This window comes from Maniola jurtina, chromosome Z (genome assembly GCF_905333055.1).
Source record: "Maniola jurtina chromosome Z, ilManJurt1.1, whole genome shotgun sequence".
NCBI lineage: Eukaryota > Metazoa > Arthropoda > Insecta > Lepidoptera > Nymphalidae > Maniola > Maniola jurtina.
This window is the reverse complement of record NC_060058.1, coordinates 919,351-934,404: the sequence shown is the minus strand read 5'-3', so window position 1 is coordinate 934,404 and position 15,054 is coordinate 919,351. Positions and strand designations below refer to the sequence as shown.

Genomic DNA, 15,054 nt, shown 5'->3' with positions numbered 1-15,054 from the left:
ACGAGAGAGAGAAAGAAAAAAAAAATATTGTAGTTGATGGTTACATACAGTGCCGGATTAAGCAAGCGCGGGGCCCGTAGCAAATTCTTTCAAAGAGCCCTTGATCTGCTACAAGCAACTTTTTGTAGAACTTGTGCGTTTACCGAATGAAAATCGGTGTTTTATATTTTGTACCAAGGAAATAGTCGGGTACCGAGTGTCTGACGTGGATTGTCTTAGTGGGAAAAGTTGTACCGTTTTACGTTTTTGTGACATCAAAAAAATATACATACCACATCTTGATAACATTCAACATACCACATCTTAATAAGTTTTACTCAAAAAATTACGCTCAGGCAGATATGAGTGGGTTTGAATATGCGGGGCCCCCTTTCGCGCGGGGCCCGGAGCAATTGCTACTCTTGCTACGTGGTTAATCTGGCACTGGTTACATACTCTTTGTTTGATGATTTTTTTTTCTCGTCTGGCTTTACATTGTTTGATGGTAATTCGTAGGTACCTACAAAGAGTATGTAATCACTAGACACTACGTTATAGGTACCTACCTATACATAGAGATAGTATATATATGATGCCGAGTAGTATATTCTTTGATGATGCCGATTGCCGATAATCTTCAGCCAAAAGAGACAAAATTTAAATTAAATAATATATTTCTTAAATATAGCTAAAAGTATTACTGTTAAGCTCGGACTCCGGAAAAAAATCTCAAGACAATTTAAATGTGAAATTAATTGATTAGTCCAGTACATCGATGGTCCAGTATTATTAATAACTAATATTAGGTTATGGTTAGGTTAGGTATGCCCATAATATTATGACTTTTAATATATCGCTGCTTATATTTATATTGTGAAGGGTCAATGGTTTTTGTTAGTATAGTATAGTGATCTGTGAGTTCAGTCGGATTTTCATATAGATTCTAGAGCGTGTCAACTGTTGAGTTTTCCACCTTTGTCTTCTTTCGTTTTCACTGAACAGAAAGGTTTTTACATCGACCAGTTTGAATTGAACTCAATATGTGTGAGGAAAGAGTGAAAATGAGGAAGCAGCTAGGTCTACTGGAAGGGGTCGCTATAATACTCGGGATAATTTTCGGTAGTGGTATTTTTATATCGCCCAGAGAAGTAATAGAAAAAACTGGATCAGTATGGGGAGCTTTGTCCGTGTGGGCAGCTTGCGGAGTGCTGGCCACGCTTGGAGCTCTATCATATGCTGAATTAGGTAAATAAAATTAATTTCTTAAATAAAATCTGCCGGAATATTATGTTTATGCTTTTTGATTTTCCAATGGGACCAAAAGTAGCCTATGTTCTTCCCCAGGGTGCAAACAATCTACCAAATTTTGTTATAATTGGTTAAACTGATAGGCTGTCAAAAGCTAGCAAATATGAACAAACACATTTTCTTAATGATAATATTAGAATGGATATCATTTCTTTCTTTTCTTTTTAAGAAATGTCAGTTTAGTTAGTGTAAGGCCCCAGCTATGTGGGTAACCAGAGAAGAGTGGGTAATATTACATACTTGTATACAACTGACTCATTTCGCAGGCACAACCCTGGCACAAAGTGGAGGAGATTATCATTATATCAATGAAGCATATGGATCATTGCCTGCATTTTTATACCTCTGGGATGCTAATTTAGTATTTGTGTAAGTATGAAGAGTTAACAAACCTTTCCATAGCGGGCATACAAGGGAAAACCACTCCTGGGTCCATTTGAAAATCTCTGAATTTTGAATCATATCAAATTTGTAAAATCATATAAAATTTTCTGTATTCATTTTCTTACTTACAATTTCACGCAAAAAGAGCACTCATAGTGCGCGAAAAACGAGGTGCGTCAGCTGTATTACTGCATTGTACAACAAGTGTAAATTAAAAATTTATAACACCCCCAACAAGTGAGAGTTTCAGTAACTAGAAAAGAGCTGATAACTTTCAAACGGCTGAACCGATTTTCTTGGATTAAGTATAGCTAAGAACATTCTCGATCAAGCCTCATTTCAAACAAAAAAAAACTAAATTAAAATCGGTTCATTAGTTCAGGAGCTACAATGCCACAGACAGATACACAGGTCACACTTATAACACCCCTCTTTTGGATGGGGGGTTAAAATCAGATCTCAGCTAGACATGTGGTGTCTTACCTATGAGCTGTGAAATCTGCCATGTTGCACCTTTAGATTGAGCTGCATGTTTTACAATTACTTTACTTGAATTGCAATGACATACTTGTACTGAAATTCGATTTTTGTTGTGAACCTATCTACATCTAGGCTGTATAGTTTTCTGAAAAAAGACCTGTCAAGTGTGAGTTGCCCTCGCACATGAAGGGTTCCTTACCATAGTACAAGATATTATAAGACTTTTATCTGCAACTCTGCAAGTTAATGATGAGCAGGGCCATCAACACAAATTTGTTTTTAACCCCCAACCCAAAAAGAGGGGTGTTGTAAGTTTGACGTGTGTATCTGTGTATCTGTCTGTGGCATCGTAGCTCCTAAACTAATGAACCGATTTTAATTTAGTTTTTTTTGTTTGAAAGGTGGCTTAATCGGGAGTGTTCTTAGCTATACTCCAAGAAAATCGGTTCAGCCGTTTGAAAGTTATCAGCTCTTTTCTAGTTACTATAACCTTTACTTGTCGGGGGTGTTATAAATTTTTAATTTACACTTGTACTTTTCGGATTTTTTCTTTATTTGTGCTATAAAGACCTATCTACCTGCCTTTCATGTCAACAACAAGTACACGATCAGTTTTACTTGACAGACACGATAAACAGGCAACTAAGTGATCCTATAAGGCCTCATTCGCACCAGAGCTTTTTTAACGTCCGTTAAAAAGCGTTTCAAATAGAACAAATGCATTCCCAAGTATCTATTCACACGTCAACGCTTTTTTAACGCGCACTTTGTATTGTCAGCGCAACGCCGGGTTTTAACGCAACGCTTTTTTAACGCGTGTGCGAATTAGGGCTAAGGGTACCTTTTTCCTTTTTAGGTAAACCCTTAAAACTCTAAAAACTGTGAAATTTGAATGTTAAAGTAATTAGAATTAATTCCTTTTCAGGCCAAGTACCAATGCAATCATGTCGTTGACTTTTGCCAGTAATATCCTGCAGCCAATATTTCCTAATTGTACAATAGACCCACTGTGTCGGAAATTGATCGCGGCTGTCACTATTTGTGAGTATATTTCACACTGGCATTTGTTCGCGACACTATCCGCGTGATAATGTTTTATTTTTAAAGAATACTAGAGGGTGCCTGCGACTTCGTCCGCGTGGATTTAGGTTTTGTAAGATCCTGTGGAAACTGTTTGATTTTCCGAGATAAAAAGTTGCCTATGTCAATGACAGGGGCGCAAGCTGCCTTGGTACGAAATTTCATAATCCGATGGTTTTTTTGGGAATCCTGTGGAAACTCTTTGATTGTCCGGGATCAAAAGTAGCCTATGTCCGTCCCCAGGATATAAGGTAATCCTGTACCAAATTTCGTCAGAATCGGTTAAACTGTTGGGACGTGAAAAGGTAGCAGCCAGACAGACAGACACACTTTCGCATTTATAATATTATAGTATGGCATTTGACTAACATTTCCATTTCCCCTCCAACTAAGGGTAAAGCTTTTGCTAGGTTTGGGTACTACAATAGTGCGATGGTGGGGGTTTGAACGGCGACCTTTTGGATCAGTCTGCTCCTAATAAATAATCATTGAATAATTAGGCTTTTTTTATGACAATCATGCCTAATAGAGTGCCATAAAGCAACCTTTGAGTTCCCAAATAGGATGCAGACTATTTAACCGTCTAAGGCTATCACAGATTATTTATTGGCAATAATTAATTATTAATTTAATAAAACATTTGAATGTTTCAACTATCGTCATTGATTTCCATTTTAAGTAACAGACATACTCACGTATATATTTTGCACGATAAATCGGAAACTATTATGCATAAAAATAAATAAAAATCTGTTTTAGAATATACAGGTAAAGCCCTTTCATATTATACCCCAGTTGCTATCTTACTTTACTTATCTTACTTCGAAAATTGAAACACATTTTAATATATTTTTAAATATGTAACCCCAAATTGACGGTTTTCCAATTTATTCTTTTACTTTGCTATAAGACCTACATACCTGCCATATTTCATGATTCTAGATCAACGGGAAGTACCCTATAAGTTTTCTTGACAGACACGACAACAGAGTGATCCTATAAGGCTTCCGTTTTTCCTTTTGCGGTACGGAACCCTTATAATCATAATGCTTCCTTAAGGGGCATGAGACCGGCTTGCCCGCGAAATTCAAATTTAATTTGGTTTTTCGCAATTTGTAAACTAATACGACAACGTAGGTTTAAGGCATTCTGATTGCGAAAAACCAAATTAAATTTGAATTTCGCGGGCAGGCCGCTCGCTTCGCCCTTAAATAGTACTTTTATACATCTCGGTTGCAGGTTTCCTCACCTTCATAAACGCTTACGACGTAAAGTTCACTACACGCGTCCAGAATGTGTTCATGTTCACAAAGATATCTGCACTAGTCATTATTATTGGTGGAGGCATTGTTTGGATGGCTGGAGGTAATTCATAATGTTGTGTACGGCAAGCAACTTAGATTCACACCAACTATAGTGCCTGGCAAGCAACTTGGATCTAAAGCAGCGGAGAAAGTTGGCGAATCCGGAAAGCGGAAGTCAACGTATCAACCAATCGCGCCCACTTGTGCCCACTGATCGACCAATCGCGTGCACGCGCTATTCGTCAGCCAATCGCGTCAATGCTCAAGTTGTTTGCCGGGCACTAATACTACGCTATACTCTAACAGAAAGAAGTTAGTATAGCGCTCTCTCTGTTATGTAATTGAATGAAATATATTTTTAATCCAAAAAAACTTTTACAAATGCTTTTGAATCATTTATCACTGGGGTTTCTTTAATAACACTTGTCATTTTGACAAGTGTTGCTGCTTCCCCTGACATGATGTCAGAGACGTTATTTCTTTAAGGAGACTGTCAGTCAGCTGCGTCACAGGCGTCCACTCCTAGTTCTAAAATCTAATTATACCCTGTATGTGCATAACCCTTATCAAGATGTATGGTTATAGGAGGCACTGAACATTTCGAAGACGGTTGGGCTGGCACCAAGCCTTCCATCAGCGACTGGTCCGTGGCGTTTTACTCGGGAATTTTCTCTTATTCAGGCTGGTAAGTTCATAAAGTGAAATCCTCAAAAGACTAAAAAAACCGGCCAAGTGCGAGTCAGACTCGCGCACCGTACTTGGGTATTTTTTCTGACATTTTGCAAGATAAATCAAAAACTATTATGCATAAAAATAAATAAAAATCTGTTTTAGAATGTACAAGTAAAGCCCTTTCATATGTTACCCCACTTAGTATAGTTATTTTTTTTAATGATTTTAACCATAAATTTACTGTTTTTGGATCTTTTCCTTTACTTCTGCTATAAGATCTACCTTCCTGCCTTTCATGATTCTAGGTCAATGGGAAGCACTCTATAGGTTTTCTTGACAGACTCGACAGACAGACAGACAGCAAAATGATCCTATAAGGGTTCCGTTTTACCTTTTGAGGTACGGAACCCTAAAAATAAATAAATAAATAGTACTGTAATAAAGAAGTTTTTCACTTAAAAATTTTAAAAATTGTTTTAGGAGCTACCTCAACTTCATGACAGAGGAGCTAAGGGATCCGTTCGTGAATCTGCCGCGAGCGATTTATCTGTCGTTGCCCCTGGTTACGGCGATCTACCTACTGGCGAACGTGTCTTACATGGCAGTGCTCGGACCTGCTGGAGTCAGAGCCTCGGAAGCTATTGCTGTTGTGAGACCGATGCATAATAATGATTCAGACTTCGTCTGTGTTGGCGTTTGCTGACGCGCGTGCGGTGCCTTTTTGGAGTGTTTTTTTTTAGTGGTGGTGGTGATTGTGTTTCACTGGTGTTTCTTGGTGGTGGAACTGACTTGGAAGCGCTCTAAAGGGGCGCCGCGCGTGTGTCGGCGAGCGCCGGCACAGACGAAGTCCATACTAAACTTATAATATAGTTTCCCTAACTTGTAAATAACTATAAACTTGGCATTGGCTAATCTGTGTAAAGCCAGACGAGAGAAAGAAAAAAAGATTCATAGTTTTCAACCGCACGGGTCTCTCCTCAGAGTGAGAAGGGTTTTGGCCATAGTCTACCACGCTGGCTAAGTGCGGATTGGCAGACTTCACACACCTTTGTGAACATTATGGAGAACTCTCAGGCATGCCAGTTTCTTACGATGTTTTTTTTCACCGTTACAGCAAATTATATTTAACTAGAGGATGCCCGTGGCTTCCGTGGATTTCGGTTTCTTCAATCCCGTAGGAACCCTTTGATTTTCCAAGCTAAAAAGTCTACTTTTTTTACTTTTTAGCTTTTACTAAAAAGCTAAAAAGTAAAAGGACTATGTCCTTCCCCGGGATGTGGCCCAAGTCTGTACCAAATTTCATTACAATCGGTTCAGCAGTTAGGCCGTTAAAACGTAGCAGACAGACAGACAGACACACTTTCGCATTTCTAATATTAGTATGGATTATAGTTAAAAAGACTTATCCTATTAATAATACTAATTTATTTAATTAACACTAATTTTTGTGTCAGGGCCCAGGTTTGGCTACCATAGGTTAGTGTAGGCAGTACACAGCTATCAAATACTTTTCGTTTGCATTTCATTGGCATTTATTTTAATTTCATTACTTGTTTTAGCATCCAGTATCTGTTCCACGCGTTTGATGTTCGTCGTTCTACTTTTTTTTTCATCGAATCTTTCGTTGAGACTATTTCTCAGAGATAAATGTATTCATCAACATATTCTATTTCTAAATTGTTTGCTTTGATGCATTTCTTGGTTCCGTTTGTCATTGCTTTTGTCTTTTGTATTTTAATGTCAAGGTTCATGATATTCAACAAATAAATAAAATTTCATTTCATTTCAAGGCCAACCTTATTGCTTTCATACAACAATTCATTTAACATTTTCTCTAACAGGGTTTTCGGCGAATAATACTAGATCATCCGCGAATCTCAAATTATTCAGATATTTGCCATCTATTTTTATTCCTTGTTCATTCCAGTTTATTTTCGAAACACGCTCTCTAGTACTGCATTAAATATTTTTGGCGACAATGGATCTCCCTGCTTTACTCCTTTCGATAGCTTAAATCACTTCCTCTCCCTTTCTAGTTTGATTTTTGCTGTGCTATTTACATAAATATTTTTTATAATATTAATATATTAGGTAACTAATATTTGCTCGAATAGTGCCTTCCATATTTCACTGTGTTCTAGACTGTCAAAAGCTTTTGAGTAGTCGATTAATATTATGTAAATAGTTTTATTATATTTATTATATTTCTCAATTATTTGGTTTAGGTTATGTAATGTGATCAATAGCTAAATCCACTTCGAAAGTCTGCTTGCTCTAAAGGCATTCATCCAAGGAACTTTCAATTCTTATAAGAATTATGTCAGAAAATATTTTGTATATATTTGAAGTTAAGCTAATAGGACGATAGTTGTCGCTAGGGTTACCTTTTTATGTAATAGTTTTATTATTCATGGGTATTTTTTCCCTATGTAATATTGCGTTGAAAATTATACACATGATGTTATTAATTGCAGGTTCAGCTGCTTTGAGAAGCTCATTTGTGATGCCATCTTCGCCTGGAGATTTATTATTTTTCTGCGTCGACAAAGCGTTAAACACTTCTTCTGTCATGGTATCGGTTCTTCTACTCTATTCAAGTTTGTGTCTTCGGCAGAGTTTTGGTCACATTTATATAAATCGTAAAATTTTGTCTCTACTTATATAATCCCCTCTCTATTGCCAACTTGCTTCTATTCTTTATTTTACTTTTGTTACCATTGTACTTTTTTATCTAACTCTCTATATGCTTTTTTAATAGCGCCGGTTGTTTCTATATATTTTTGGATAAGTTTGATCTCTTTTTCTTTCTTTCTTTTGTCTGAGGTGTCTTTTTTTTTACTTATTTCATTAATATCTTTCCTGTTCTTTCTATTTTTTATCAAATTTTTCTGCTGTTTCATCAAGTCTATAATATTTTCTGGTATTTCTTTGCTATTGGTTTATGTCTGAGCTGTTATCGATTTTTGTATCGATGTAAGTTTTTCTTCAAAATTATTATAAACTAGCCGATGCCCGCGACTTCGCCCGCGTGGATTTAGGTTTTTTGAAATCCCGTGGGAACTCTTTGATTTTCCGGGATAAAAAGTAGCCTATGTGCTAATCCAGGATATTATCTATCTCCATTCTAAATTTTAGCCAAATCCGTTCAGTAGTTTTTGCGTGAAGGAGTAACAAACATACACACACACACACACACACACACACACACACACACACACATACAAACTTTCGCCTTTATAATATTAGTGTGATTTCTTTTACGTCTATTAAGCTGTCTATAGTTTTAGACAGGCCAATTTTCTTTTAAGTTAGACGAAATTATGCCAACAACACCACAATATATGGAAAAGATGAAGGTTTACTAATGAACAGAGAATTACAACTATGGAAAAAGGAAATTGGTCTCTACGTATTACATTTCATGAAATGCAGCCCGCTGACAAACCGACGGATGGGCGAGCGACGATTCTTTATTCTTTCTTTATTTGCATTCATGTCTTACATCATAAAATATGTATATAATATTGCAACATGAAGCCAAGTATAACATTGGAATTAAGGCTGATTAACACCAAGCACGTACACGTGAAACGTAAACCCCTAACAGACCGGGTTCCGCATATGTCCACGCTTTACGCAAGCGGTGTGCCATGTTTCATACAGCTCCATACGCAATGGTACGCGCTACGTCTATGCTTACGCAGCCTGTGTGAACGAGCTACTAATAACGGCATGTTGGCAGCCTTCGGGTATGGAACCCTGAGAAGGAGGGTAGAATGACTCTTATCTGTTTGCGCTGGTGTTTAGGATTTCGCCGTGTTGGCTCTGGGTTGGATGCGGTGGGCGATGCCGACGCTGGTCGCGGTGGCCGTGCTGGGCGGCCTGTCGGTGCACATAATGACGTCATCGCGCATGTGCTTTGCGGGCGCGCGCAACGGCCACATGCCTGAGCTGCTGGCTCACATCAACGTCAAGTGTATGTCGCCGATGCCTTCGCTCGTGTTCCTGGTGAGTTATTTATTTATTTATTTTATTTATTTATACTATGGAGACAAACAGTACTATTATAAAATACCAGGCAGCACACACATAGAACACACAAACCACAACTTTCTCCAAAGAAACGTTCACACCCATTAAACAACTTATGTAGTAAACCAAATAATAAGGTACAACAATTAAAAGAAAAAAAAGTGAAAGGTAGGTTACAGGAACAATTACCAAAAACAAAAACAAACTAAAACTGACCAGTGCCTCATTTTTTGACAGTATATCATTAACTGCTATTTATTGCTATTATAATTGGGAGAGAGAGTTAAAAAATATCTTTTTCCGAAAAAAAATTTTTCTCCCGGAAATCAGTGAGTTCTTACGAGATTTTTAAAATCCTATATCCATGGGAACGATTGAAATGAATTTCTTACAAAAAAAATTACAAACTTTACCTCTTTATAAAATTATTACTAGAAATGGATATAAAACCTCGTAATGGTTTTCAGATGCTGGTATCCCTTATAATGTTGGTGCCGGACAACCTGACGTCTCTCATAACATATTGCACCGTGGTGGAGTCCTTCTTCACCACGCTCAGTTGCAGCGCCGTGCTTTGGCTGCGGTATAAGAGGCCGGTCCTTGTTAGGCCTATTAAAGTAAGTTCATCATCATCAACAACCGATAGACATACACTGCTGGACATAGACCTCTTGTAGGGACTTCCGCGTGCCATGATTTTGTGCCGTCTGATGTCGTCCGTCCTAGTAAGGGGTCTTCCAACGCTGCGCTCCGGTGCGAGGTCGCCGTACTAGCACCTTGGGACCCCAACGTCCTAGCTTGGCGAATTAGGAACTATCCTGTAAGGCTAGATGTAAATGTTGAAAAAAAATCTATAAAGCATAAAAATTGTATTAGGTACCCAACTAGTAGGTATCTAAATGTAAAGAAACTCCAGAAAAAAAAAGTCTTAGTCTTGACTTCTAGCTCTGGGATGACCCAGTTATCATGGAGCATTGTTAATTCTCAGGTGTCACTCTGGATGCCGATCGTGTTCGTGACGACGTGTTTGATACTGTTAGTGGTGCCGATAGTGAGCGAGCCCGTGGCCGTGGTGGCCGGCGCCCTGATGACGCTTGCTGGAGTGCCCGTGTACTACCTCCTCGTCCAATCCAAGCCCAAGGTCGTGAGGGACATCTCTGGTGAGTTTATTAGGTTTCCGTACCTCAAAAAGAAACACGAAACCCTTTTAGGATCACTTTCTTGTCTGTCTGTTTGTCTGTCATGAAAACCTATAGGGCACTTCTTGTTGACCTATAATCATGAAATTTGGCAGGTACTCGTAGATAGGTCATATAGCACAAGTAAAGGTAAAAATCCGGAAACCATGATTTTGTTGTTACATCACAATAAAATCAAAATGTGTTCATGAACAAATATTCACTATTTTCAATTTTCAAAGTAAGATAACTATACCAAGTGGGGTGTCATATAAAAGAGCTTTACCTGTACATTCAAAAACAAATTTTGCATAGTAATTTTTGATTTATCGTGCAAAATGTCGGAAAAATACCGGAGTAGGGAACCCTCGGTGCGCGAGTCTGACTCGCACTTGGCCGGTTTTTTAAATTTACACACTAGCGCATGGCTGCAATCAGACCTGCTGGCAAGTGATGATCAGCCTAAGATAGAGCGCGCTTGCCTAGAAGATACCTATTCACTCTTGACTTAAAGCTACCCATATTCATATTGGAGGGGAAAACTGATGCCAGAAGAGCGTTCTACACCCGTTAAATATCACTTGCTTTACGGTGAAGGAAAGCGTGAGGAAACTGCAAGTCTGAGGGTTCTCCACAATGTTCTCAAATGTGTGACCACTTGACCATATAGACTATGATCAAACCCCTCTCTTTCTGAGAGGAGACTCGTGCGCAGTAGTGAGCCGGTGAAGATGATGATGATGTATTTTAAGGAACAGGATTTTTTTAATTGATACAAGTTAGCCTTTGACTGCAGTCTGACATCTGATACAGTCTAAGATGGAAGCGGGCTAACTTGGAAGGGATATGGAAGTTTTTAATAAACCAGTTCCTCTTATTAGTTCACGGCAGCGTACCGAAACGCTAAATTGTTTGGCGGCACGGCTTTGCCGACAGGGTGGTAACCAGCCACGGCCGAAACATCCTATCAGACAAATGTTTATGTGTAAAACTGGTTTGTTCCAGTTAAATTCACCCATGTGTGCCAGAAACTGTTTATGTCTGCTGTCGAAGATAAGGAAGAATAAATTGAGTGATAATACGCGCAACTTGTTGAATTCTCCTAATCAATCACAATCTCTCCATAGTCTCATATTTTTATTCGTTTTAATTTAAATCATGTGTCAATTTATTTAATTTAATTCAAATCAATTAATCGTTTCTGATGAATCACATTTTATAGGCATGTAAAATGTATTATACTTTAATTATACTTTAGTTTCTCTTAGTTCGCTCAAAGATAAACAGGCTTTTAGTACAATTTATGTGACGGAACTAGTTTCCTAGGAAACCCTAGCTTAAGTTTCCACCTAAGCGGAGCAACAGTGGAAAAAAACGTCATCTTTTAAAAAATTTGATTGATCGATTGAACACGTCTCTCCGCTCCGCTTAGGTGGATACCGGGCTTAAGGGTGAACAATCAACATTGAGCTATACTGCGCTATGTTGTACTCAGCTAAGCTAACTTTCTGGTGCTATGTTTCTTCAACGAACAACATCGTGCTGCGTGACTGCGATAGCGCGACATGCATGCGTACAAGTGCAAGTAAGATGGAAGACTGAGTGAGATGGGCAATGCGATGCCGAGCGAGCCAGCATGTATCCAATGATTCTTGCTGTTTCAAACACAGCACAGCCGTACAAAGCGCACCGCAGCTGGGTTCGTTAGTATCTTCATTATGATTTAAGAGGAGCGATAGAGCAAGCGCAGCATAGCTCAGTGTTGATTGGTCGCCCTTAGTATACACTAGCAATAAAACTTGCATAAGTCAGCAATTAAATGAATAAATAAATAAATAAATTGTTTATTGCAGCCAAAATTTTACAAAAGTTACAACTTATTCCAGCTAAATGAGCTGACAGTTATTTAATTTCTGCAATTCTAACAAAGGATTAAGGAAAGTCTCCCAAAAACTAACGAACAATCGTTGTTTTCTCCTCTAAACGCTTCAAAAGCGGCCCGAATTATAAAAGCAATCATTTTGTTTGTGATCTATCATTTATATTATCTACTACTCTACATCAATGGCATGAACACAAAACTGCACAAGAGCCATAGAGAAGGAAAAAAAAGAAGTTTTGCCGTTGAAAAGCAATTTCTCGCGTCTGTTTAACAATGCGAGTGACTTGCCAGAGATGACTTTTGCAATTTTATTGCTAGTGAACACTTGGTTTTATAATGATTAGTAATAATTTTATCATGTTTGCTATCACATTCACGAATCTTATACAATCATATAAGGCTGAAGACTGTTTCGAAAATGTACAGTCGACCATAAAATTGTTTTACCCTCTTTGACAAAAATTTCATTAAGGCTCAGACTTTTATAAGTCTATCAAGCTCATGCGGTACGGTGCACCGTGCATGTAAATGTATCTCGTGACGAATCTGCCGCGTGACACATAGGGCGTCACCACACAGTTTTTTTTTTGTTTTTTTTTTAATCACCCGATGTCGCTTTTTGAAGCAAACCCTAGATGCGATACATAAGACACAATATAGATTTTGCAAGCGAAACATTTTTAGTTTTATAATCTGCAAACAATATTCGACCTAGGGGTTGTGAAGCAATTTTATGGTCGATAATAGTTTAAAATTTTAAAATTTTGAATGATACTTATATAAAATACCTATATTACTGGAAGTTAATATTGTTTGTTATATTGTTAAAATAATAATTATGTATAATCTATTTGTAATTTGTTGTTGAATTACTAACATTGTTAGTTGTCAAATACTGTACATTGTGGCTGATTCTGACTGAAATGACAGTTCTAAATCTATTGCTATCCTTTTCATAATACTCTCTGTGGAAAGGGACAGCAATAGACTTAGATCTCTCAGTTTAGATACAACAGAATACATTTAACGCAAAAATTACATAAATTTTGTTAAAAATCACAATTTGAAAACTAAAAAAAAATTACGCTTATTCTTTAAATAATAATCACATACTACTGTATATTATAAGTCATACGAGCCAAAGCTTGAATCTCGATTTTAATCGCATAGTACTTTTGAGTTATAGAGGCTATAATGTTTTTTATTCGAATATTGTAAGATGTCAGGCTCAACGCGAATTGACGCAGAGACTAAGCGAGGCGACGCGCGTCTTTTCTAAAATGTCTGTCCCCATTGAATTTGAACCACGGCAGCCAACTAAGAGATATAGTCCAGGTGTACTATATCTAAACCTTTCTCATTCTGACAAGAGGAGGGACCGCAATGGGTGATGGTGATATTTTAATCGTATAAATATTATACGAATTTACGCATTTGTGCAATCTTTCAAATATGGGAGAGACACGTCGCATCGCTTTTGCTCTGTACCAATATGCATTTATGCCAGAAACTGCGTTGAAGGCCTACAGTGATTTTAAGATCTTTAAAAATCTTTTAAATTATTATTTATTATTGTTTCTAGTGTGTAAGTGTTATTGATTTTTGTTAACTGCTTTACGGTTGTGCTTATTTTACAGTTTCTTTTTTAGTTAATTTTATAGCAAATGTTGACAACTTTAAAATTGTTTATTCTGTCTTTGTGGAAAATAATGTACTTGTGTATTAAATTAGTACATTATTAAATAAATGTTTTAAATTCATATTTAATGTCGGTAGATTAATAGCTTTAACCCATTTGGTGCTTTTTACGAAAAAAAAAAAAAACATTTTACTAATGGTAATTTAATAGAAATTATTGTAAAAATCATCACATTATTTTTTATACTCGAATAAAAATCTTGCTATTTCTATTTTGTTAGCGCTTAGAGCCTATTCAGACATTTTCAAGTGCAAAATTGCGTCAGACGTAAGTACAATGAGCTATGGCTCGAATACCCATGTAATGCGCGTTGGCTACCCTCCAAAATGTCTTGTGTATAGTCTCTAAATTAAGGTGCACACACTATTTATTGTACAGTGGTGTGTTGCAACCACCACAAGTACACTGGAAGCGGTGTGCTATACGAAGTGACAGTTATTTTTTGTGCCCATTTGAAGTGTCCCACCGAGCGTACCACATCAAAATTGACACTGTTTCAAATGTTCTTCGTGTGGACACTGTTGACAAATGTGTCACCACTAACAGTTAGCTCCGAGCTCACGTGACGCTCACAACTGCTATCAGCAGCGTAAATACCAAAAATCAAATTGCTTCAAAAAAAGGTCCAACGTACTTGTATTAGCAGATGTCAGTGGTTGCAACGCAATCTGACGCGACGTTCAACAAATAGGTGCGCGTTGCAGAATGCAATGCATTAGAATGTGACATTGCGATCGTCCCATGTCGCGTTACAACGCTCCACGGCAATGAGTCTGCACCATTAAACTTTAACAAATTGTATGGAATAATATTGTTGATTTGAATATAATATAATGAACTTTTTGTAGCTTTTTGAATAAAGTTTTTTATTAAAATAATTTATTTGTTTGAATTTTTTAATCTTACTAATACAGCGTGGATACTATAGGATAACATCTTGAGCCCTATTTTGTTACTGTTTTAGAATATTCCTATATACAGGACAAATTAGGTGGCTGTACAATTTTTTGCTATCGAACGATCGCTTATATCGTTTAAATTCTAGACACTTCTTAA

At 37.3% G+C, this 15,054-nt stretch overlaps 1 protein-coding gene across 3 annotated transcripts in view; it reads left to right on the top strand.

Moving 5' to 3' along the window:
- Positions 1-604: 604 nt before the first annotated feature.
- LOC123880492 (Y+L amino acid transporter 2-like) overlaps positions 605-15,054 on the top strand; it is a 31,655-nt gene continuing 17,205 nt past the window's right edge. Inside the window, exons 1-10 of one of the 3 annotated variants that reach the window (XR_006799267.1) lie at positions 605-1,224; positions 1,554-1,656; positions 3,077-3,192; positions 4,471-4,596; positions 5,121-5,220; positions 5,688-5,856; positions 9,015-9,215; positions 9,707-9,856; positions 10,228-10,399; positions 11,423-12,196. Coding sequence is in view for 2 of the 3 variants with exons in the window: in XM_045928636.1 (XP_045784592.1) it covers positions 1,020-1,224; positions 1,554-1,656; positions 3,077-3,192; positions 4,471-4,596; positions 5,121-5,220; positions 5,688-5,856; positions 9,015-9,215; positions 9,707-9,856; positions 10,228-10,399; positions 11,423-11,484 (1,404 nt within the window). In the remaining variant the exon portion in view is untranslated. Of the gene's footprint in view, positions 1,225-1,553; positions 1,657-3,076; positions 3,193-4,470; positions 4,597-5,120; positions 5,221-5,687; positions 5,857-9,014; positions 9,216-9,706; positions 9,857-10,227; positions 10,400-11,422; positions 14,877-15,054 lie in introns of those variants that run through there. The other 2 variants (XM_045928638.1, XM_045928636.1) reach the window with 2 other exon arrangements.